The sequence below is a fragment of the Eschrichtius robustus genome, chromosome 15, assembly GCF_028021215.1.
Source record: "Eschrichtius robustus isolate mEscRob2 chromosome 15, mEscRob2.pri, whole genome shotgun sequence".
Classification (NCBI taxonomy): domain Eukaryota; kingdom Metazoa; phylum Chordata; class Mammalia; order Artiodactyla; family Eschrichtiidae; genus Eschrichtius; species Eschrichtius robustus.
Window position 1 is genome coordinate 20,778,711 of NC_090838.1, and position 25,639 is coordinate 20,804,349.

General features: G+C 43.0%; 1 protein-coding gene across 1 annotated transcript in view; it reads left to right on the forward strand.

The window, feature by feature from the left end:
• The window catches only part of DRC1 (dynein regulatory complex subunit 1), a 49,617-nt gene that overhangs the window by 1,299 nt on the left and 22,679 nt on the right, over positions 1-25,639 (forward strand). Inside the window, exons 2-7 of the mRNA XM_068564406.1 lie at positions 8,807-8,891; positions 14,315-14,427; positions 17,466-17,649; positions 18,784-18,921; positions 19,937-20,023; positions 20,612-20,734. Of these exons, the coding sequence (XP_068420507.1) occupies positions 8,807-8,891; positions 14,315-14,427; positions 17,466-17,649; positions 18,784-18,921; positions 19,937-20,023; positions 20,612-20,734 (730 nt within the window). The remainder of the gene's footprint in view (positions 1-8,806; positions 8,892-14,314; positions 14,428-17,465; positions 17,650-18,783; positions 18,922-19,936; positions 20,024-20,611; positions 20,735-25,639) is intronic.

Here is a 25,639-nt window from a genome sequence, read left to right on the forward strand (position 1 = left end):
TTGCCAACCCTGATGTAATAGATCAATGTGCTGTTCTGTGGGATATTCAGATGGTCCTGATCTATTCAGACTATATTTTGACAGATCAGGAGAGTTAACATGGCTCTGTGAGTGAGAGGCCTATGTGAGTATACATTATCTGTTCCATGTAAATGTGAACTTCCTGATCCTTTTTCCTGATTGAGGTAGAAAATAATGCATTTGGCCCAATCAGTGGCTACATTCCATGTACCTAAGGCCACAGTAACCTGCTCTAGCAAAAACACCCGACCTGCATGTCAGCTGCGATTAGGACTGCTGCTTGGTTGAGCTTGCAGTAATTGACAGTTATTATCTTGGATCCATCCAGTTTTTGCAGGGACCAGACCAGTGAATTAAATGGAGATTTGATAGGCACCACCACTCCCAAATCCTTGAGATCCTTAAGGGTGACACTAATCCCCACCATCCCCCCCGGTTGACAATAGTGCTTTTTTATGCACTCGGGTGAAGTTTCGGCGTGTCCGTTTGACCTTCCACATGGTGATAGCTCTTACCCACAGGCCAAGGACCTAGTGTGAGAATTTCTCAAATTTCTAAGTATGTTAAATTCACTCTGGTTGCTCTTTGGGGAATGGTTTGGAGGAGCCAGAAGTGAAAGTAAGGAGTCCAGTTAGGAAGCAGTTGTATTTGTCCAGGTGAGAGATGAAGTTGGTCTGAACTAGTTAGTGGCAGTGGTTTGGAGAGAAAGCAGATGCACTCCAGACATATTTTGGAATTGAAGTTGACTGGATTTACTGATTGATTGGACATGCTGATGAAAGGCAGGGGAGAAGCTAGAATGGCTTGAACAGCTGGGTAGATAGATGGTAGTACCTTTTATTGAGATGGTAAAGACAGTGATGGGGGCAGTAAGGCAGGAGTTGAAAATCAAAGGTTTGGTTTTGTCCATATTAAGGGAAGTCGAATTTTGTAAGACATTAAAATTGAGATGTCCACTAGGCAGTTGGGTAGGGGTCTTAAACTCAGAAGAGATCTGGATTAGAGGTACCAGTGCAAAGAGTCAGCAGCGTTATGATTGTATTTTAAACCATAGGAATGAATTAAATTACACTGGGAAAGAGGATTAAAACGGATGAGAAAACTGTTCATGGCTAAGTCCTGAGGAAGCCCAGCATTTAGAAGTTGATGGAAGAGGAAACGCTGACAAGGAGAATAAGATAGAATGGCCAGTTGAGGCCGGTGGAAAAACAAACAAGTGAGGTGCAGTAGCGTACCTAATGAATTTTTTTTTTTTTATTCACGTTCTTTTTTATTTATTTATTTATTTATTTATTTATTTATTTATTTATGACTGTGTTGGGTCTTCGTTTCTGTGCGAGGGCTTTCTCTAGTTGTGGCAAGTGGGGACCACTCTTCATCGCGGTGCGCGGGCCTCTCACCATCGCGGCCTCTCTTGTTGCGGAGCACAGGCTCCAGACGCGCAGGCTCAGTAATTGTGGCTCACGGGCCCAGTTGCTCCGTGGCATGTGGGATCTTCCCAGACCAGGGCTCGAACCCGTGTCCCCTGCATTGGCAGGCAGATTCTCAACCACTGCGCCACCAGGGAAGCCCCGTACCTAATGAATTTGACGCCTGGAGCAGGTAATTTCTAAAACACAGATAACAACAATAGCCTGAAAAGAAAAGCAGAAAGTGAACATTGTCTTTTATTGAACTTTGTTATATTACCATGCCGGTAATTTTTAAAAAATAAAAATAGAATTTACAATGCAAAATGAGAAAGAAGTAATGGATGAATACTTTTATATATGTTTTTAAAAATTATTTATTTATTTTTGGCTGCGTTGGGTCTTCGTTGCGGTGGGCAGGCTTCTCATTGCGGTGGCTTCTCTTGCTGCAGAGCTCGGGCTCTAGGCGCGTGGGCTTCAGTAGTTGTGGCTTGTGGGCTCTAGAGCACAGGCTCAGTAGTTGTGGCGCACGGGCTTAGTTGCTCCGTGGCATGTGGGATCGTCCCGGATCAGGGCTCGAACCCGTGTCCCCTGCGTTGGCAGGTGGATTCTTAACCACTGCCCCACGAGGGAAGTCCCAATGAATACTTTTAAATTACATGTGGGGAATTCCCTGGTGGTCCAGTGGTTAGGACTCTGCGCTTTCACTGCCGAGGGCCTGGGTTCAATCCCTGGTTGGGGAACTAAGATCCCACAACATGGCCAAAAGAAAAATTACATGTGTTTTGGGGAAAAAAAGGAAGAAAAAAGCATATGAAGAAATGTTCCCAAAGGAGTGAATTCGCAAGACTTAGAGAACGAGTTGTGTATAGAATGACAGAATAGAAGTAACTCAGGTTCAGTTTCTTCATGTTTCTAATAACTGGGCTAGTGTTGTTTATGTCAAATCCCTAATCTGCTGGGATATATAGTACCTGGGGGGTTGTGGACGTGCCCTCCGCTGAAGTGAGCTGGGACAGTTCTGAACCATTTCAAATGTGCTCTCAAAACACATGCACGTAGCTGAGTCTGTGTGTCAGAGACCAACTGTATAATTGCAAGTTCTACAAATTAACTTCCTTCTTCAAGGATAAGAAATAGAAAGGTGCTATATTGACGCTTACATATATATTATTAAAAAACAACAGTAGGGATTTCCCTGGTGGCACAGTGGTTAAGAATCCGCCTGCCAATGCAGGGGACACGGGTTCAATCCCTGGTCCGGGAAGATCCCACATGCGGCAGAGCAACTAAGCCCGTGCGCCACAACTACTGGGCCTGTGCTCTAGAGCCCACGTGCTGCAACTACTGAGCCCACATGCCACAACTACTGAAGCCCGCACTCCTAAAGCCTGTGCCCTGCAACAAGAGAAACCACTGCTCGCCACAACTAGAGAAAGCCCGAGTGCAGCAACTAAGACCCAACGCAGCCAAAAATAAATAAAAAATTTTTAAAAACCCACATAAATTAAAAAAAAAAAGATTTAAAAATCAACAGGACTGCAGCAATTTTTTGGAACTTAGATTAACAAAAGATTTTTCAGAAAGGAGTGTTTTACGAATTGTTTTGTTGCTGGCACAGGGTGATAATAAAAAACAGACTGACTTTAGTCAGTTGTGTTGTTTTAAAATTAGCCTTGGGCTCCTTGATTGCCTTTGGTGCCCACCGCCCTAACTGCCTAGGCCTTGGTGGGTCAATGAGGTGTAGTTTTAGAGGGGAAGCTGTTAACAGAATCAAATGTCATATGAAGATAAAGAATAAGATTAATGGCTAAAGCACCCAAAACTCTCAATCTCTAGTTTTTCAGTTGACATTTCAAATTCCTGAGAGATGTCACTTCTGAGTCAAGATGGTGGATAGAACACATGCATTTACCTAGGATCTCTATCAAAAATGAGATTTCAAGGGATTAAGTAAAAATGATATAAACCCACAAAGTAAAGCAAAACAGGGGGACTCAATAGCAACAACATTTTGGAAGCTGGGACGTATATAGACAGATGGTAAATGGCTTAGCAGATTCAAGAATATGGAAATATAAACTAGTAGTGAGGAAAACTGAGAGCCCCCTTGATTTCCTCTGCAATAAATCTCCAAAAGGCAGCATCAGGTTTATCTGGATAGGGGTGAAGAGGGAACTAAAATAAGGAGAATTGATTGGAAAATTAATAGATGTCAAGAACCTTTCTCCCACTTTGCACAGTTGACCGGAGGTTTGGAGAAAGTAAAATGGAGGATGCATGATTTGGGGGATGCTGGCAGAGAGGAGGCAAGGACATGGTACTAAAAGCAAGGGGACTCCACGGACACGTGCACACTGGAGCTGAGCGCCTCCACCTCCCCGTTCCTGGAATGCGGGCAGGACCTGCCCGTTGCAGGCAGGAGACTGGAGAAATCTCTCTGCAGAATCTGACCAGCCCAGAAGGAGGGACTTAAAGACACTGAAATCAAGTTTGCCCAGGAAATGGTTCAGGTAGATTGTCCTGCACTGAAGTTCACAGCTGTTATACCACACCCTTGCACTCAGCACTTTCATAAGATTTTTCGTCTTAGCATGGAAAGGTAGCCAATGATTTCGAGATGTCTGAAGAAAGAAGTCTTTATGGTGAAAGGTAGACACCAAAATGAATAAACAGAAAAAAGCAACTTAGAGGAAATTGAGACCATGTAGGAAGAAAACAACAAAACACAACGAAAAGACTATCTTTAAGTACACTTGAAACTTATATAATGTTATATACCAATTTTACTTCAATTAAAAAAGAAAGACAGGGACTTCTGTGGCAGTCCAGTGGTTAAGACTCCACGCTTCCAATGCAGGGTTCGATCCCTGGTCGGGGAACTAAGATCTCGCATGCTGTGCAGCACAGCCAAAAAATTTAAAAAAAGAGAAAAGAAAGAAAAAAGGAAAAAATGACAGTCATTAAGATCCTCAGAAGAAGATATACAGATCACCAACAAACACATGAAAGAATGCTCAACATCGCTAATCATTAGAGAAATGCAAATCAAAACTACAATGAGGTATCACCTCACACCAGTCAGAATGGCCGTCATCAAAAAATCTACAAACAATAAATGCTGGAGAGGGTGTGGAGAAAAGGGAACCCTCTTGCACTGTGGGTGGGAATGTAAATTGATACAGCCACTATGGAGAACAGTATGGAGGTTCCTTAAAAAACTAAAAATAGAACTACCATACTACCCAGCAATCCCACTACTGGGCATACACCCTGAGAAAACCATAATTCAAAAAGAGTCATGTACCACAATGTTCATTGCAGCTCTATTTACAATAGCCAGGACATGGAAGCAACCTAAGTGTCCATCGACAGATGAATGGATAAAGAAGATGTGGCCTACATATACAATGGAATATTACTCAGCCATAAAAAGAAATGAAACTGAGTTATTTGTAGTGAGGTGGATGGACCTTGAGTCTGTCATACAGAGTGATGTAAGTCAGAAAGAGAAAAACAAATACTGTATGCTAACACATATGTATGGAATCTTAAAAAAAAAAAAATGGTTCTGAAGAACCTAGGAGCAGGACAGGAATAAAGATGCCGGCATAGATAATGGACTTGAGGACATGGGGAGGGGGAAGGGTAAGCTGGGACGAAGTGAGAGAGTGGCATTGACATATATACACTACCAAATGTGAAATAGCTAGCTAGTGGGAAGCAGCTGCATAGCACAGGGAGATCAGCTTGGTGCTTTGTGACCACTTAGAGGGGTGGGACAGGGAGAGAGGGAGGGAGATGCAAGAGGCAGAGGATATGGGGATATATGTATATGTATAGCTGATTCACTTTGTTATACAGCAGAAACTAACACAACAATGTAAAGCAATTATACTCCAATAAAGATGTTAAAAAAAAAAAAAAAAGAATCCGCCTGTTAATGCAGTAGACACAGGTTCGATCCCTGGTCCGGGAAGATCCCACGTGCCGTGGAGCAACTAAGCCTGTGTGCCACAACTACTGAGCCTGTGCTCTAGAGCCCGTGCACCACAACTACTGAAGCCTGCGCACCTAGAGCCCGTGCTCCGCAACAGGAGAAGCCACCGGAATGAGAAGCCCGCGCACCGCAATGAAGACCCAACGCAGCCAAAAATAAATAAAATTTAAAAAAAAAAAGGATCCTCAGAGAAAAAAGAGAAGATAATTGCAAACATGAAACAAGAATAGGATGCTATTAAAATAATCTAGAGATCAAAACAGAGCTCTTGGAAATTAAAAATAAGGTCGAAATGGGAAACAGTAGAAGGGTTGGGAAGTAAAGGTAATGGAATTGCCTGGGAGATAGACCAAAAAGGAAAAAAGATAGAAACTAGTAGAGAAAAAGATTTTTTAAAAATTAGAGGACTAGTCCAGGAGATCTAGCATCTCCTTTCTAGATCCAGAAAGAAAGGAGAGAGTAAACAGAAGGGTGGAAATGATCACTGAAAGAATTCAAGAACATTTCTCAGAACTGAAGATCATGAGTTCCCTGGTTGAAAGGGACCATCTGCCAGCACAATGAATGAAAGTAGACCCACCCCAGGCACACCACTGAGCATGTTCAGAACACCAAGAACCAAAAGAAGGGTCCTACAAGCTTCCAGAGTGAACAACGATGCCAACAGTAATGACAACTCTCACGTACAAAGAAAGAATTAAGAAACAGGATGACATCTGGTTTCGTAAATAGCCACCCTGGACACCAGAAGACAATGAGCAATGCCCTCAAAGTTCTGAAGAAAAATGATTTTCAACCTGGAGCTCTAAACCCAGCCAAACAATCAATTATGTTTCAATTTTTTAGGTCCTGAGAAAGGTCTCTGACTTGTCTGGAGGTATGGTTATTCAAGGTGGCAGCTCCCATTGAGACCATATGGGTGGCAGTGGTGGGGAAGCAGTTTCCCAAAAGGGGGATCCAGCTCAAACCTGAGGAGAGAGAAGTCTGGGATGGCAACTTTAGGGAATATGATAGGTCAGCACCGACCAAGAGAAATACAATATGTAAATTAGCATCCACATTAAAAAAATAGAACAGGTGAAATTAAAGTTTGTAATTTATTTTGTTGAACTCACTATATAAAAATATTATTTTAACATGTAATCAGTATAAATCATATTGAGATATTTTGCATTTTTTTGTTGAAAGTCTTCAAAATCCATCTAGTTCATATTTTACACTCATAGCACATTTCAGTTTGGATCAGCCACATTTCAAGTGCTCAATAGCCACATGTGGTTAGTGGCTATTGGACAGTGCGGTGCTAGGCAGTCAGAAATGATAAGTAAAAGGCAGCAATGGGATTAAAGCTGAAACTAGAAGATAAGAATGTGTAGCATAGTTATTTTTCTTTCTGAAGCACAGGTCTTTGCTCCCGGAAGTAGTTGGAAGGATTATTTAGACAGAGGTGGTAATTAATTGGTGGTCAAAGTAGAAAGTCAGGTGAATGAGTGTGTTTTGGATGGTAATGAGAACCATTAGCCTGGCAATATCTGAAGCCCTGAGTAGAATGAAACAAATCGTTTTCTCGGTAAGGGCAATGAGTAGGTTCAATAAGAGTATGGAAGTGAATGAAATGACAAGAAAAAAGAGTTTCAGTTGGACTGGGAGTGGGGTGAGGGGTGCTAACTCAATTCCAGCTCTCAAAAATGGTGTAGCACGATGTAGGGCTGTGCTGACCTTTGAACAAATGGAAGGGAGATGGAAGTCAGGGAGAGAAAAAGTCAAGAAAGAATGAAGAGTCAAGAAAGGGATCTGCTTGTTTCACCATGGTTGAAGCCATAAGATGATGGTTTCATTTTTCTTAAGGCAGAACTGGGAATCCTCATGGCCGCTGTGTGCCGGAGGAGAGAGCGGACCTCCACGATGTAAGTGGGGTGGGTATTGGTGGGGTCATTCCCCCATGCCTCCTCCAAAGAAGCCCAGAATCTGGAACCTTATCTTTCCCCCGTCATCTTTGGTCTTATTTTCTGATTAACACATACACACATATGCGCTATATATAAAATTCGTGCAATAGAAAAATGTAGAAACTGTAAGTCCTCAGTAAAGTTCTCTTTCCTTAAATAATTACTGTCATCTGTTTGTCATAAATCCTTCCAAGATTTTTCCTGTGCATATGTATATAAGCCTATTTTAAGAAGAAAATCTATATTATACTTTACATATTGTTCTACAGCTGGCTCTTTTTACTTACATATTGTGGACATCTTTCTGTGCTGCTAGATAGCACATCATTTTTTTTTTTTAATAGGCTACAATATATTTTCTTGTATTGTTGCCTCACAAGTTATTTAAACAGGCAACTATTAATATGTATGTAGAATGTTTCCACATTCCTGCTAGTAGAGAGAGTGCTGCAGTAATCATTCTTGTGCATATTTCTTTGTGAACTTGTGAAAGCTTTCTGTGGAAAGTTCGTAAAGTTTCGGTCAGACGAGAGGCCCGTGTAAGTTTTGGAAAAGTCTTGCCAAATTGCCTTTGGATGGGTTGTGACCCTTCGCGTTCCCACCCATGGAGTATGAATCAACGGTCACCCACACCCTCTGCCCCACCAGATACTATCAACTTTTAAATCTTTTCTCTTGATAGGAGAATGAGGGTACCTCACAGGGTTTTCAATTTCATTTCTCTGGTTATATGTGAAGTTGAACATATCTTCGAATGTCTATTTGCCATTTGTATTTCTTCTGTAAACTGCTTGTTCACATCCTTTGCCAATTTTCCTATTTGGTATTTTGTCTTTTAAAAAAATTAATTTAACTTTTTAAAATTTAAGTATAGTTGATTTACAATGTTGCATTAATGGTATTTTGTCTTTTCTGTACAGATTTGAAGGATCCCATTCTATTTTAGAGCAGAAGTTTGTCAAATATCTTTTACCAGTTTATCCCTTGACTTTCAAGGATAAAATGTTTAATTTTTTTTGGCCACAACACGTGGCTTGTGGGATCTTAGTTCCCCCAACAGGGATTGAACCCCAGCCCAAGGCAGTGAAAGGGCTGAGTCTTAGTTCCCCCATCAGGGATTGAACCGCAGCCCAAGGCAGTGAAAGGGCTGAGTCCTAACCATTGGACCACCAGGGAACTCCCAAAATGTTTAAATTTTAGGAAGTAAAACCTTTCACTCTTTTTTTTTTTCTAACTTTGATCTTACTCTAATAGAGGTTCTCGCCTGTATTTAATTCTAGTGTTTTTACGATTGTGTTTTTTTAGTATTCAAATTTTTATCCATATAGAACATATTTTTGTATATACTGTGATGTACTATGAAATTTTTAAATATAGACTCTAAGTACTAGAAGTAACTTCAGTTTCTCTACTGTTTTCCATCACAGGGAAGCGCTTGGAGAATATTTAGACGGGAAGGAGAGTGAGGAAGATCAAAGCAAGAGCTACAAACAGAAAGAAGAAAGCAGACTGGTAGGAACTGGGGAGTAAATGGGTCGCGAGTGTCCTGTAGGACCGGGGCTTTGCTCTTCCTGTGCTGTCCCTTTTGGGGGGTTGCAATGCCAAGCCCCGCCCCTCCCCTCTTCTTCCCTCCTGTCCTCTCCCCTCCCCCTTTCCCCTCTCCTTTCCTCAGGCTGCCTTCGCAGACTTCAAGACCATCTCACGTCCCAACTCTTCCACGAATTCCTCCTCGGTGCAGGTTGAACTCTTTAACTTCCCGTCTGTACCATTCATTTCATTTTAGATACTTTTCTGCCTTGTATGACTTTTCGAAGATGTGTGTGCGTGCCCCAGTGGAACTGTAAGTTCTAGAAGAGCGAGGGCCTCTCGGTGTAGCTGTGGAGTAGGGCAGAGCTTGTACCCAATAAACTCTAAAAGGAAGTCTTTGATCGCTCTCCCGTGGCGATGACAGGGCTCCTGAGACATGAGTAAAGGACTTGGAGCGAGAGGCGCCGGAGGGATGAACAGTAGTTCAAAGCAGCGCGCCGGAACTGGCACAGGGCCGCGTTTACTTAATTAATTGCATGCACAGTGACACCGTGGGCGTTGAGATATGGGAAAGAGCTCACCCAGACGGCCTGGTCAGGGAAGGTTCCACGGAGAAAGTGGGATTTGAGCTGGGTCTTAGAAAGGTTAAATGGGATTTATAAAAGTGGAGAAGAGAGATCACTGCTAGCAGAAATTGAAGTGTATTTACTGGGAGAAAAAAATATTCAAATTACTGAAATATTATTATAGAGCATAGAGGTATCTAGCAATAATTGAATAACCTGTGCTGTACTGGATCAAGGATAAAATATTTTCTTGTAGTGGAAAGAATATTGAACTATTATGGGTTCTTGTTCCAGATCACTTCTTTATACTTAAGATACTTCATCTAAAGGTTGGTGATCTCTGAGTGTTTCTGTCTAGGATAAAAAGGGTATTATATATAATCTTGAAAATACTGTTGTAGTAGATACTGCTATAATCCTGAAAAGACTGATATACAGTTCAGTATATTTTCAATTTTAGAGTGTAAAATTGAGTGTAAAACCAGAGAGATAATGTTGTTTTCACCAGCAGCTTTCCCAGGTTCCTTTCACTTAGGACTTAAATCACGAAGAGTGTTGGCATTGAAGAGAAATGTATAAAGAAAATGCTACCTTTCTCAATATCAAGGTATTAACAACCAGTTCTGCCCTAAGACCTGGGCAGGAGGGGCCCCTGTCCTGCACCTTATCAATCATTTTTTTAAATGATAATTCTTTTTGTTTCCTGTTTAATCTTGGTCTACTCCAACTTTATAAAGATATTCTTCCATGTTTTCTTCTAGAAGCCTCATCGTTCTACTGTTTACAGTTTGGTCTACAATCTAGACCAAAATGGATCTGGAATCCATTTTTGTGTGTGGTGTAAAAGTAGGGCTCAAGGTTCATTGTTTTCTAACTGGATCTTTAATTAACCCAGCACCATTTAGAGAGAAGATCATCCTTTCCCCTCTGCATTGCAATGCACCTTTGTTGCAAATCCGGTGAGCATACTTGTTTGTTTCTAGATTCTCTATTCTGTTCCATTGGTCAATTGTCTTTATGCCAATTCCACACTATTTTAATTACTGTAGCTGCATGACAGGCCTTGATATCTGGTAGGGTAAGTCCTCCAACTTTGTGCTTCTTCAAGATGGTCTTGGCTGTTCTTGACCCTTTGTATTTCCATATAAATTTTAGAATTAGCTTCTCAATTTCCACCAAAAAAAAAGCAGCTGGGATTTTAATTGAGATTGGATTGAATCTATAGATCAATTTGGGAAAAAATTAATATCTTACCAATATAGAGATTTATAATCTGTGAGGATAAATTATCCCTCCTTTTATTTAAGTATTCTTTAATTTCACTCAGCAATGTTTTATACTTTTTCTTTTTTTAATAATTATTTATATTTGGCTGCATCGGGTCTTCACTGCTGCGTGCAGGCTTTCTCTAGTTGCAGTGAGCGGGGGCTACTCTTCGTTGTGGTGCCTGGGCTTCTCATTGCGGTGGCTTCTCGTTGCGGAGTACAGGCCCTAGGGAGTGCAGGCTTCAGTAGTTGTGGCACGAGGGCTCAGTAGTTGTGGCACATGGGCTTAGTTGCTCTGTGGCATGTGGGATCTTCCTGGACCAGGGATCGAACCCTTGTCCCTGTGTTGGCAGGCGGATTCTTTTTTTTTTTTTAATCAGTCATCAATTTTATACACATCACTGTATACATGTCAATCCCAATCGCCCAATTCAGCACACCACCATCCCCACCCCACCACAGTTTTCCCCCCTTGGTGTCCATACGTTTGTTCTCTACATCTGTGTCTCAACTTCTGCCCTGCAACCCCGTCCATCTGTACCATTTTTCTAGGTTCCACGTACATGCGTTAGTATACGATATTTGTTTTTCTCTTTCTGACTTACTTCAATCTGTACGACAGTCTCTAGATCCATCCACGTCTCAAGAAATGACTCAATTTCGTTCCTTTTTATGGCTGAGTAATATTCCATTGTATATATGTACCACAACTTCTTTATCCATTCGTCTGTCAATGGGCATTTAGGTTGCTTCCATGACCTGGCTATTGTAAATAGTGCTGCAATGAACATTGGGGTGCATGTGTCTTTTTGAATTACGGTTTTCTCTGGGTATATGCCCAGCAGTGGGATTGCTGGGTCATATGATAATTCTATTTTTAGTCTTTTAAGGAACCTCCATATTGTTCTCCATAGTGGCTGTATCAATTTGCATTCCCACCAACAGTGCAAGAGGGTTCCCTTTTCTCCACACCCTCTCCAGCATTTGTTGTTTGTAGATTTTCTGATGATGTGGCAGGCGGATTCTTAACCACTGCACTACCAGGGAAGTCCCTATACTTCTTCTTGAAGTTATAATTGTTCATTGTTGATTATGTAAAAGTACAATTGGTTTTTATATATTGATCTGATATCCATCAACCTGGTCAAATTCATTTGTTAATTCTAATAGTTTACCTGTAGGTTCTTTTTGTTTTGTTTTGTTTTTTACATATATAATCATCTGAAAATGACAGTTTTATCTTTTCCTGTTCAATTTTGATACCTTAAAAATTTTTTTCTTGCCTTATTGAACTAGATAGGCCCTCTAGCCCATTGAATAAAAGTGGTAATGAGGAGGGTCCTGTGTCTTGTTCTGGCCCTTCTCTGGATGCACCCCCCTCAAGTGGACTTGCCTCAAGTCTACTCAGAGCCCAAGTGCCTCCATTAGATCACTCTCTGAGTGTCACAGAACTCCAAATTCCCTGCCCAAATGGTTCTGAACCCACTTTCAAGGCCTGCTTGGGCCTCTTCCCAGGGTCTGCCCTGCTCAGGGCAGACAAGGCCTCAGGGATGACCAGGGGTTTAGATGGAGCTCGCACGTGTGGTCTGGGAAATTCCATACCTGCATCTGAAGGATGGAGCTAGGAGTGTGAAGAGAATGGGGTGGGCTCCAGGCTGGTGGCCAGAGACTGGCTGTCCCTTAGCCACCAAGTTCTGAAAGGAACTCTGATATGTAGTGTGAATTCAAACTAGGACTTATAAATTGTTATGAAGGTGCCAAGGTAGGTGGATAGAACATATTTAGTGGTTTATTACACTGAATTATATTTTTAAATATTTAGATAAATGGTATGTGGACCTTCACTTAAACTCTCACCCTGGGTCTCAAAAATGTTAGGGGTGTGTCTGTTAATCTGATGGTAACATTTTCAGTTTTACTTTGAGACTGAAATACTTGATTCCGAAATTTCTGATGTTCGCATTGTCTGAGTAGAAAATAGAAAATTGCTCAAAACTACAGGAAAGCCATTGCTTCCTTATGCATGTAAAACCGTTTGGCACAAGTGATAAAGCTGCAGCTGTTTAAAAAAAGCCTGGAGTACCCTGGATAGCTGGGTGGAGGTTCAGTTCTGTATTCATTAAAACTGTATTTCAAAATTTCCTTAGAAGAATGAGATGAAATAGAGTCTCTGATCATTTCAGTGACTCCCTGGAGCAGAGATATTTATAAGTTCCTAGTTCAGAAATGATTTGAGAGTTGAAAAATTTGTAAATTCCAAAACAGACTTGGAAAAACTCAGGCATAACCTAAGGATACTTGAACTTTTTTTGAGAGGGTTTATCATCTTAAAATCATGATATCACCAAAAGTTCAGGAGGGAAGGTACTGCATGTGAAATTTACGAAGAGGAATTTAGAAGGGGGGGTACCAGTAGCAAAATTCCTGGGCGTTTGAGGGAGGGGGCAGTGCAGTCAGCTACGTTTCTCTCCTGTATTACAACACCTATAGCAAGAGGTTCCACGTAACATTAGCTTAAACAAGGTAGAAGCTTATTTCTCTGGTTCACTTAATAAATAGTTCAGAGCAGAAATAGTCCAGGGCTGGTATGGGGGTTCCTCTGAAGTTGGGAAACTCACCTCCTTCCACCCTTGCTTAGGTTGCCTTCGTCTGCTCACCACGTCATACTTTAGCATCACATGCCAGCCTGGGAGACAGAGAAAAAGGGGGCAGCAGAGGGCACACCTTTCCCCTTCAAGGCACAATTCAGAAGTGGCACATACACTTCTGCTCATGTGTTATTGGTCAGATTGCATTCTAGCTGCAAGGGAGGTTGGGAGATGTATCTATTTTTGGAGGTCAAATGCCTAGCTAAAATTTGAGTGTTCTGTTATTAAAAGAAGAGGGGGAAATGGACATTGGAGGACAACTATTATTATGTGTCTCACATCCCCAACTGAGATTCTTAGAAAGGACCCTGGCAGTGTCAGTCACTTGGAGGCCTGCTGGGGAAAGTGCTGAGATGTACCCAGAGCGGATGCCCGCGTACTCATAGGCTGGTCCCTCCTTTAACGAGAATAAACTGAAGTACATCCAGAATTGCAGAGTGCTATTAAATTGTAAGCTGTAACATCACATCACAAGTGTCCTGATGGAAACAGGTTGCTAAGTAGATGCTATGCTTTAAAGTCTTAAGGTAGTTTTTTTTTAATATTTATTTTTTATTTTTATTTTTAAATTTATTTATTTTTGCCTGTGTCAGGTCTTAGTTGCGGCACGTGGGCTTCTCTCTAGTTGTGGCATGTGGGTTTTCTCTCTCTAGCTGTGGCGCGGGCTCCAGAGCGCATGGGCTCTGTAGTTTGCAGCATGTGGGTTCTCTAGTTGAGGCGCACAAGCTTAGTTTCTCCGCGGCATGTGGGATCTCAGTTCCCTGATCGGGGATCGAACCCACGTCCCCAGCATTGGAAGGCAGATTCTTTACCACTGGACCACCAGGGAAGTCCCTTAAGGTAGCTTTTAATTCCTGCTTGGTTGGTTTGAACACCTACAGACAGTTGTGCAAATGTTTCTAACTTTATAAATTCTTATTTGTTTTCAGAAATTGGCTAAACTGCTGCTCTGTGGCACTGAGTTGGTGACAAATATCCAGGTAGCTGCAGATATCAGAGAGATCCACAGGAGAGTCGAGGAAGAGGAGATAAAGCGTCAGAGGTGAGGACCCCCATGGCTCTGCAGTGACGTATCTCCTCTCTGGGTCCTCAAATTCTCCCTGTCTTTGTCAAACCTAGTCTAGTAGAATCCACTTCTTGTCCCTTATGAATCCTCCCTCCTTCTTTCTTTCCTTCCCTCCCTCCCTCCCTCATTGCTTCCCTCCTCCTTCCTCAAGTATTACCTTCTTAATGTGTACCAAGCCCTTTGGATACAAAGAGGAGTGGACACGGCCTCTGCTCTTGATGTTCACAGTCTAGTAGAGCCAGATGTGCAAACGCCCAACCATGATTTGTGTTAAAGGTATGTATAAGAGTCGTGGAAACACATATGAGGAGGCCTTTAATTCTCTCTGGAGAGATTAGAGAAAACTTTCCAGGCAAAGTGATATTTGAATTGGACCATAAGGGATAAAGAGGAGTTGGAGTCAAGGAATGGGCATTTTAGGAGCAACTTGGGCAGAGGCCTGAGATTGCATGATGTTTGGGAATGGCATGAGAGTGAGGGATGTATGGGGGGTGGTGGAAGAAAAGAGACAAGGCTGAGAAGGTACATTAGGCTGTTCTGGGTTTAAGTTAATCATAGCAACCAGACCCATAAACACTACGTACAAATGTAACAGCGTGTTAAAGAATGGTAAAGACTCCATGCCTGGAAGGACAGAGGGTCAGAGGGACGATGGGATCCCATGGCTGACCCTCAGCTCCAGGCCTTGGCAGGCAGGCTGTGGGCGCACCCAACTCCTAGGGCTCAGCTTGCCCGACGGAGGCAGGCGTAAGCTGCTTAGGAGTCAACTTCTAAGTTTTGTTTGCCCACAGAGGACCGATAGCAGCAGGAACAGAGGTTCTCATGTAATCTCTTCCTTTGGCTTGTTCTTCAATTAATTTCCTACCTATAGTCCAATTACAAGAACAGCCCATGGGGCCATTTTGCTCATCTCAGTAGGTACATACACAGTACAATTTTTTTTTGATTGATGGATTTTTATTTATGTATTTTTGGCTGCCTTGGTTCTTCGTTGCGGTGCGCAGGCTTCTCACTGAGGTGGCTTCTCTTGTCACGAAGCGCGGGCTCTAGGCGCGCAGGCTTCAGTAGTTGTGGCACGCAGGCTCAGTAGTTGTGGCTCACGGGCTCTAGAGCGCAGGCTCAGTAGTTGCGGCGCTCAGGCTTAGTTGCTCCACAGCATGTGGGATCTCCCCGGACCAGGGCTCGAACCCGTGTCCCCTGCATTGGCAGGTAGATTCTTAACCACTGCGCCACCAGAGAAGTCCCCACAGTACAATTTTAACAACAATATTTTCAGTTGTTCAACATAAGTAGTTCTCCCCACCAGCAACTTTACCAGTGTCACCAAGATATAATTTATTCTTGAAACTTCCCACTGCCTGTCATGGCCTGAACCAGGGACTGAATTGGCAGGGACAGCTGCAGAAACTCCCTGAGGGCCCCATTGAGGAGTTAGGCTTCTCCTGCAGCCACTGAGGAAAAATGGAAGGTCGCGAGTGGCAGAGTTACAAGATAAATGTGGGTTCTGGAAAGATAATCTGACAGCTGTTTCTCATTTTTTAGAAAAAATAGTTAATTGAATTATAAGATGTACTATGTGCCCTAGCTTGGAAGGTGGGAAGGAGAGAGGGGATCATAAGATAATTATGTTGTGATTCTTGTCCTTAAGGGAGTTTGAACCCTCGTTTGGAGACAGTCTCATAGAAGGACAGTCTGTTAAAGTTGGGAGAGGGTCACAGGCATATGTCCTGGCCCCTGTTCTCAGAAGGGGCCTCACATCTCAGCCTTAATACCTCCTTCTATCCAGCCCCATCCTCAGTGTTCTCCATCACATGGTTTCTTTGGAATTTCTGGAATTCTGGGAGATCATCTCTATTTTCCATTACTAATGGTGGAGTTTTCCTTTTTGTATGTTCCACTGGTCATTTATTGATAATTTGGGAGAGGAATGGCCAGACAGTTGAGGTCATGTCAACAGTAAAAAATAATGAGTGCCATTTGTTAAGTGACTACTGTGCTGGGAATAATTTTATTTAATCCTGACAACAGCCATAGGAAGGTAGTGATAAGTGGAATATTTATAAATGGAATGGAATATTTATAAATGGAATATTTCCTGCCATATCAATAAACAAAGGATGTCACAGTCATCAACGATTGCAGCCCTCCAGCGTAAGCCAGTGAGCCCTGAGGAGACTCAGGGTTGAAAAGAATACCTGCCATCTAGCAGCCATCAGACTGCAGCCACTCCCTGCAGTGAGCCCTGAGGAAACTCAGGATGTGAAAATACAGGATACTGGCCCCAGATAGCTGAGGTGCATATCAAAGGAATGATTTGAGTGAGCCCAGACTCTTGCATCTTCCCATACATAGAAAAGCGCTAAATTCCTTAACTTGAGATATCTGGTTTCCTTTAACAATAATCTTTTGACATTCCCAACTACCTGCAAAACTCCTGTTTATCCTGGCTCCTCCCAGCGCCTCCTTGGAGCAGTTTCTCAGAGTTATCTGAAACTCTGTCTCCCGGGCTGCAGTCCTCATTTTGCCCCAAATAAAACTTAACTCGCAACTCTCACGTTGTGCATTTTTTAAAGTCAACAGTTGATCCTTTCATCCTCTCTATTCTACAGATGAGAAGAATGGGGCCTGCAGAAGTTAAGCAATTTCTCTAAAGTTGAGAGCCAAGTAGCAAAATCAGTATTTGAACACAAGCTGTGGGACTTGTGACCAAGTGGTTAACTACTGTGTCACCATCTTACTCAGAAGTATGTGACAAACTGACTCTTGATCTGTGTGTGTGTGTGTGTGTGTGTGTGTGTGTGTACAGCCTTAATGTTGATCCATTTTTGTTATGTGTCACTTTGTTTATTCGGTCTCAGTTACTTAGAGTCAAGCATTAAACTAAAAGAAGATTTCTCAGAGCCCGGTTTGGTTTTCAGGCAGAGCTGGGTACCCAGGCCTGTTTTACAGACCCTAGAGAACCAGCCTGCTTTCTTGGAAGGCAGCCTCAGGAGCTGGGCTGTTTGTATTTGCAGACTTGAAAAGCTGGAGAACGAGGTCAAGACCAGTCAGGACAAATTTGAAGAGATCACCATGAAGTGGGAGGAGGGCAAACAGAAGAGAATCCCGCAGGAGCTGTGGGAAATGCTCAACGCCCAGCAGGTGCACTGCGCTGGGCTGATAGAAGATAAGAACAAGCTGATCAGCGAGTTACAGCAGGCAAGAGCCTGGCCCCCGGTCCTGGCTGCCGGGGATGGAGCTGGGGGATGTTAGCTTCTCCTGAATGGAGAAAGGCGGAGGCTTTACTTCATTACCCAGAATGCGATATAGCTCAGGCAATACACTTTTTTTTTTTTTTTAGGAATGGAGATTTCCTTTTTTTTTTTTTTAAATTTTATTTATTTATTTATTTATTTTTGGCTGTGTTGGGTCTTCGTTTCTGTGCGAGGGCTTTCTCTAGTTGCAGCAAGTGGGGGCCACTCTTCATCGCGGTGCACGGGCCTCTCACTATCGCGGCCTCTCTTGTTGCGGAGCACAGGCTCCAGACGTGCAGGCTCAGTAGCTGTGGCTCACGGGCCTAGTTGCTCCGCGGCATGTGAGATCCTCCCAGACCAGGGCTCGAACCCGCGTCCCCTGCATTGGCAGGCAGACTCTCAACCACTGCACCACCAGGGAAGCCCCAATACACTTTTTTAAAATTTATTTTTTATTGAAGTATGGTTGAATTACAATGTTGTGTTAATTACTGCTGTACAGCAAAGTGACTCAGTTATACATATATGTACATTCTCTTTCATGTTCTTTTCCATTATGGCTTATCACAGGATATTGAATATAGTTCCCCGTGCTATACAGTAGGACCTTGTTGTGTCAGGCAATACACTTTTAACCAGAAGAAAAAGCTTTGTACTCAGTTTAGAATTATTGGCTACCTAATAGAAAGATGTCTTGTCGTAGCAAATGCTGTTTCAGGTTTTATGTGCTTAGTCAAGGAATGGAACTTAGGCTGCAGTAGATGTTTTCCCATGTTGGAGTACAGGAAATTCATTGCTTGGCTGGAGCACCCTGGGCTTTCTGGGAGGCTGCAGGGAGATTTGCAGCAAGTAGTCATCGAGGGGTCTGATCCTGTGCTGCTCGTTGAAGCTTTGCCCCGAGCTGAGCCCATGGCCTCCAGACACCCGTGCTTCTCCCAGGCCCTCCCAGCCTTTCCCAAGCACCTTCCCTTTGTGCAGTTATAATTCCTAGTGCGTGATGCTGATGGGAGGGGTCTCCCCCACCCCGGGGTGAGGCGTGGCTGGCAACTTCTGGCTTCTGTCTCAGTTGATGACCAACCTTTGACATGCTCTTCTCTAGGAGTTAAAAGCCAAAGATGACCAGTACGTGAAGGATTTGAAGAAACAGTCGGGTGACATCTGCCTGCTCCTGGAGAGGATGGAAGAACAGGTGAAAAATGTGATGAAAACCTTTCGCCAGGAGCTCCAACACATCGAGGTGATGGCATGCGAGAGAGCTGCCCTCTGCCCCTGGGAGGCCCCTGGGAGGAGTCCCCTGGGAGGTGGCTGCCTGTGGCCTAACCACCCAGGGAGGGCCCCCAGACGTCTTGGTCCTCTCATTGCTGTCTCTGCTGTAGCGTTTCATTCACTTACTTATTGATACATTCACTCCTCCAACAAATATGCAAGTGTCTACTAAATGGCAAGCACTGTGCCAGGGGCTGGAGATACAACCACGGACAAAGTCCTGGATGAAGCCTGTTTTCTAGCAGGAGACAGCTAGACAATAGAGATAAATTACTAAGTATATAATTTGACAGGTGTGATAAGCACTTGGAAAGAAAATAAAAGAGGGGTAAGAGGTGTGGAGGAGGGAGATTAGTGCTCCAGAAGCAACAGGCATTTGTGAGCCATTTATTTGATGTGTTTACGACAGTCAGGGATGGAGGGAGAGGAAAGGGGCGTGCGAAACAGGATCCAGGAACCAATATTCTGGATTTGAATGAAATGTTAAGGATTGAGATCGAGACAGACCTTTCCAAAATGGAAGAGAGCCAAGAGGTGGGGGCCTGTCTCTTTGGAGTATTACAGACTCATTTCTGCATTCCTGAGTCTACCCCATCCCCTGTTCTGTGAGCTCCACGCTGCCTTTGCTTCATGGGAACCCCAGCCATAGCAATGCTCTAACCCGACTCCCGGCTGAAGACATGCCGGGGTTGGCCCTGTGACTGCAAGGCGCTGACCTTTGCTCAGCTTCCTGCCTCGCTTATCCAGTTGACACAGGACAGCTGGCACGTTTCCTCTTACAGTCTGCGTGAAGCATAGATTTCATAACACTTTCCATGCAACTCATTCCACAGTCCTTTGGTTGCATGAAACTTGGCAAGTCTGCCTTTGGATTTGACTTTGTGGGTGGCAATGGGGCGCTGGTGCTGTTGTCTGAGATTTCTTTGATGCTGTGGGACCTGCCTAATTAAAACAGACACAAGAGCCCTTTTCCTTCTTGGTCGCAGAAAGCATTTGAGGTGGAGCGAGAGGAGCTGCTGACCAACAATAAGAAGAAATGGGAGCAGGCCCTGCAGGCTCACAATGCCAAAGAGGTCAAGGGGCGGCCGATGGGGGAGGGGGCGGGGTGTCAAGGGTGGTCCATAGGGTCTGGGGTGATTCCTCTTGTGGCTGAATTTGCTAGCCTTTTTGGACCTTGGGGAGGATTGCCGTGGCCAACATCCCTGACTGCACCTGCCAGTTAACCAGCGGGGACTGCGGATGGCGCCCTCTTGTGGTGGTGGTCAGTACCACCCGTGCAGCCCGCTGTGGTTTCCACAGTCCTCCCACTCTCTACTTCATTTCCTGGGTATCTCCCCCAACCATGGCTATTTGCTGCCCACAAAGCTGTTTTAAGACACATTTTAAAGGGTGTGGGGTTATCGCTTTGTTTCAGAGATGTAAAGAACAAAGAAATAATATGACCAAGATCCACTGGGTATTTTTTTTTAGAAATACAAATGTCTGACTGCAGGGTCTGCCTTCCTCTTAGAGCTTCTGGAGTAGAACCCCATTAGGCAATACAAGCCATAGCCTGGGAGTTCAAAGCCTTGGGGCACAGGGGTTCTGAGGGCAGACAGACTCCCTCCAGAGTCGGAACAGGGATGGGACCTGCCTTTCCCCTTGTCTCCCTGTGCCTTCAGCTGGAGTATCTTATGAACCGCATCAAGAAAGTGGAGGACCACGAGAAGCAGCTCAACAAGCAGAGGATCTGGGACTGCGAAGAGTACAACACGATCAAGATCAAGCTGGAGCAGGACGTGCAGGTGTGACTTGTTCCTCCCCCAGAGCGTCTGGGCTGCTCAGCAGACGGAGAGCACCTGTGAATGTCTCTTCCTTAGCCACCACCCATAATATTCTAGAGCTAGTCCATTGAACCAGTACTTACATGTTATCTGCTCTCTTTTAAATGATTGTATTTGAAGGAGCTCATGTACAGGATACACGTGGAGGAATGCTTTCTTTAATAAACCAGTGGAAAACTGCCAAGATGCTGAAGGGGTCTGGAAACCATGGCACATGAGGGATCGTTGAGAGAATTGTGCATTTTCGCGGGGTGAAGGGAAAATGTCCCTAGGGTCAGGTAGGCCACATGTGTCACATGGCCAGTGCTAGGACAGCCACCATCCAATGGGTGTCTACCGTATCCCAGACACTTAACACACAGTATCTCTAATCCTCACAGTCACGTGAAGGGGAGAAATCACTAATGGCATTTTATACACAAGGAAACTGAGGCTCAGAGACAAGGCTACTTATCTGGTAAATGGTAAGCCCTGGATTGAAACCCAGTTCTGTGTGCCTCAGTAGCCTGTATCCTTCCCAACATTCCAAACAGCCCCGTGACTGATGGTTGAACGTAGCAGTAAGGCAGGTTCTGACTCACCATCAGAAGGAACCTCCTCAGAGTTAGAACTGTCTAATACAGAAAAGGGTCATCCCACAGAACAAAGAGTCCTTTATCTCATAAAGTATTCAGAGGCTGAATGACTATGTCTGTCTTCAGTGTAGAAGAAGGATTCCTGCAGTGGGAAGGAGGTTAGATTTTTCTGGTTTCTAAAGTTCTTTCCAAACCTAGGATTCTGTATTTCAACATTGGTTAAAAAAAAGAAAAATCATCCCTAATTATATTTAGATGTAATGTAATTGTGTCTTAATATTCAAGCATGTTCATGTTCTATTCATTTTAGTCTTTATCTAGAAAAACATGTTAGATTAAAGCTTTTCCACATAGCCTTTGGTAGAATTTCAGGTCTTAACTCGTCCTGTAGCTTTATATAACGAAGTTAAAATAAAAAACCCCGTTAGCGAATTCCCTGGCTGTCCAGTGGTTAGGACTTGGCGCTCTCACTGCTGTGGCCTTGGGTTCAGTCCCTGGTCGGGGAACCAGGATCCCGCAAGCCACAAGGCAAGGCCTAAAAAAAAACAACCCCCACCCCCAAACCCTATTAGATTACAAATATTTTTCCAGTTGAGAATTTTCTTGAGCCTTTCTTATATTAATGTCATGGAGCTGAGCATTAGACAAAGAACAGTAGAAGTCTGTAAGAAAGCAGCACTGCTTCTGTGGGCTGTACACATTACACTTTTAATGAAAATGGCTATTGTTAAGCTTTCTGAAGTTATCTTGATTCTACGATCATTTATATAACAAAAGTACATAGTGTTGGCCTCAAACAGTGAAATAATGGAACCTCATGTTCTTTTTTGTTTTGTTTTTCCTTTTGTGGTAAAGACCTTTAATACAAGATCTACCCTCTTAGCAAATTTTTAAATATACAGTACAGTATTGTTAATCATAAGCCCTCTGTTGTACATTACATTTCCAGAATTCATTCATCTTGCATAACTGAAACTTTGTACCCTTTGACCAATACCTCCTCGTCTTCCCTTCCTCCAGCCCCTGGCAGCCCCTCCTAGCAAATTCTACTCTCTGCTTCTAGGAGTTTGATTATTTTAGATCCTACATGTAAGTGAGATCATGCAATATTTGTCTTTCTGTGTCTGGCTTATTTCACTTAACATAACGTCCTGCATGTCCATTTATGTTACTACAAATGGCAGGATTTCCTTTTTCTTTTAAAGGCTGAATAATATGCCATTGTATATATATACCACTTTTTAAAAATCCATTAGTCCTTCATTGGACATTTAGGCTGTTTCTATATCTTGGCTACTGTGAATAATGCTACAGTGAATGTGGCAGTGCAGATACCTCTTCAAGATCAATTTTTTGGGGTATATATCCAGAAGTGGGATTACTGGATTAAATGGTAGTTCTATTTTTAATTTTTTGAGGAACCTCTGTATTGTTTCCATAGCAGCTGCACCAATTTGCATTCCCACCAGCAGCACAGAAGGGTTCTCTTTTCTCCACATCCTTGCCAACACTTGCTGTCCTTTGTTTTTTGATAAACAGCCATGCTAATAGGTGTGAGGTGATATCTCACTGTGGTTTTGATTTGCATTTCCCTGATGATTAGTGATGAGCATCTTTTCATATGCCTGTTGGCCACCTGCATGTCTTTTTTGGAGAAATGGCTATTCAGGTCCTTTGCCCATTTTCTAACTGAGTATTTTTTTGCTATTGAGCTGTAGGAGTGGAACCTCATGTTCTTAATCCAATGTTCAAATGCTTGAAGGAAGCCAAAAAATTCTGGGACATGGGGAGATTATAGAGGTTAGGGGGTAAGACTAAGGAGGTGAGGGGCAGAGAGGCAGGTAGCCTGGGAGACCTGGCTTTCCTGGCTACCCCTGTGTGGATGGACTAACAGTGGAGTGTGGGTATGCAGGAGGCTGGCAGATGGAGATTCTCAGAGTGGGAAAGCGTGTGCAGTTCCTCTGTGTAACAGTTCCTTCCTGTGTTAGAGTTGAGTATACTGTACCACACTCCACCCTTTAGCTGGGAAAAGGTAATCAAATCAGGGATTACCCATATTGCAATATGTGGAATATTTTAGTAGCCTGAACTTTATCATAGTGCCTCTGAGCTGTATTCACTAGATAGTAAAGTTAAATAGCGTCGATTTTTGTCAAAAAGATAACGGCATGCAGCTCAATTCCTAACACTAATTCATAGCACTGTGTCAGTTCTAAAATATGGACTAAAATTTTTGCAAACCAGAAAAATACAAAGGATCCAATACACATAGATATGGTTTGATAGGTGAAGCATAAGAAGTAAAAATAAGGAGATGCACTTTTCAAGTGCTTACTGCTAGCAAGGTCACACTAGCAATGAATGAAGATTTTACCACTGCTGCCCACCACCCCAAAATAAAACTGCTAGAAACACTTAGTTCTTGATGCAGGAAGCAAATGGTTTTTATTTTTAGGCCTTACCTGCTCATTTAAAATTGTGAAATGGTTTAGTTCAACTTTAATACCAGAATATTCATCACAAAAAGTTAAATACAAGTTATTTATTTAACAAGTATTGTGAACTTACATGGTGCAAAGCATAAAAATAAATAAGATACAATTTCTGTCCTTAAGGAATTTACAATCTTTTGAGTGAGAAAGCAAGCTACATAAATAGTATAAATAGTAAGCAACAGGGAAGAAAAGGGTAAGCAAGAGTGTGGGATGGAGAGTCTGCAGTTCCAAATGGAATCCAGGGGTTCCCTCCCATCCCCACAGGGTTGAGATCGGTGATAAAGAGGCTCAGTGGGGTCTTTAGAATCAGCTGAGAAGGCCAGAGGGAAAGGCTGTTCTAAATTTCCATTCTGCTGGGGTGGTACTGGCTACCGGCGGTGTCAGCCTGGGGTAGGAGATGGCTCCAGAAAGCAGCTTCCTTGCTCCTACTGCCCAAGGAAAAAGAGGGGAAGGGAGGTGCGATCAACACCTGGAGTACCTGAAACATTGAAGGATTTTCGTGGCAGGTTAGATTGTAATCTTTATAAATTTTTCCCCCAAACTAACCATGATGTTTTGCCATTGGTCTTGGGAACATGGAGTACAACTTCGCAAAATACCTTTGGATAATTGAATAATAAGCACGAGCATTTAACAAGATCGATTACAATTTTTCTGGTATTAAAAATATCTAAACTTTATTTTATTTAACATCTTTATTGGAGCATAATTGCTTTACATTGTTGTGTTAGTTTCTGCTGTATAACAAAGTGAATCAGCTATACATATACATATATCCCCATATCTCCTCCCTCTTGCGTCTCCCTCCCTCCCATCCTCCCTATCCCACCCCTCTAGGTGGTCACAGAGCACCGAGCTGATCTCCCCGTGCGATGCAGCTGCTTCCCACTAGCTCTCTATTTTACATTTGGTAGTGTATACATGTCCATGCTACTCTCTCACTTCAGATTACATTTTTTTAATATGAAACTATATTCAGTGTATGACAATCAAGGACAGCTACATATTGAGACTAAAACCTGTGACAATTAACAATAGAGTCACCGGTACTAAAATTATCACGAGCAGAAGGTGTTGCAAACAAATAACGAGTAACAGAATTCGTGTAATCGCCTGGTGTAGACGCTGAACTGCAAGAGGCAGGAGACTGTGATTAGTTCTGTAAATTCATCAACAGCACTGCCAGTCACCCCTAAGTGGCATCACGAACGTGAAGCCCCCTGTGGTGGTCTTGGGACAGAGCGGAGGTGAAGGGAGGGCTGATCTGTGATCTGTGTGTACGTTGCATTGCTCGTTCCTCCGGGCGTCAGTTCCCTAAGAGGATTAGCAAATGTTTTCAACAAGAGGAAATAAAATCGGGGAATAAAATTCAACTGCGCGCACAAGCAGAACACTGTGAATTAAAACAGTCAGGTGACGGATTATAATTATTATATATATATTTGTCTATAAAATCAGCTCAGCTTTAAGGTCTTTCTTTCAGGCCACATCGAGTGGCTGGTTAGCTCAGTCGGTTAGGGTGTGGTGCTAATAAGTTCCTTCAGGTCACAAAGAAAAAGACATGGCCTAATCACTTTTGTTCAGAGTTTTGTAAACTGTGTTCAGCTAGGTGAGATATTGGTGGTGGTTTCACAAAACCAACAAAAAAAGTGATGCCAGTGATATTTTTTTCCTTTCAAGATGTGTTATGTAGGAAAAATAGAGTCCATTTACATAATTCTTATTATGTAATAATCTGCCTTTCGAATGAATTTGACACGAGAATTCATATGGTAGGGCTCGCATTTATAACTCAT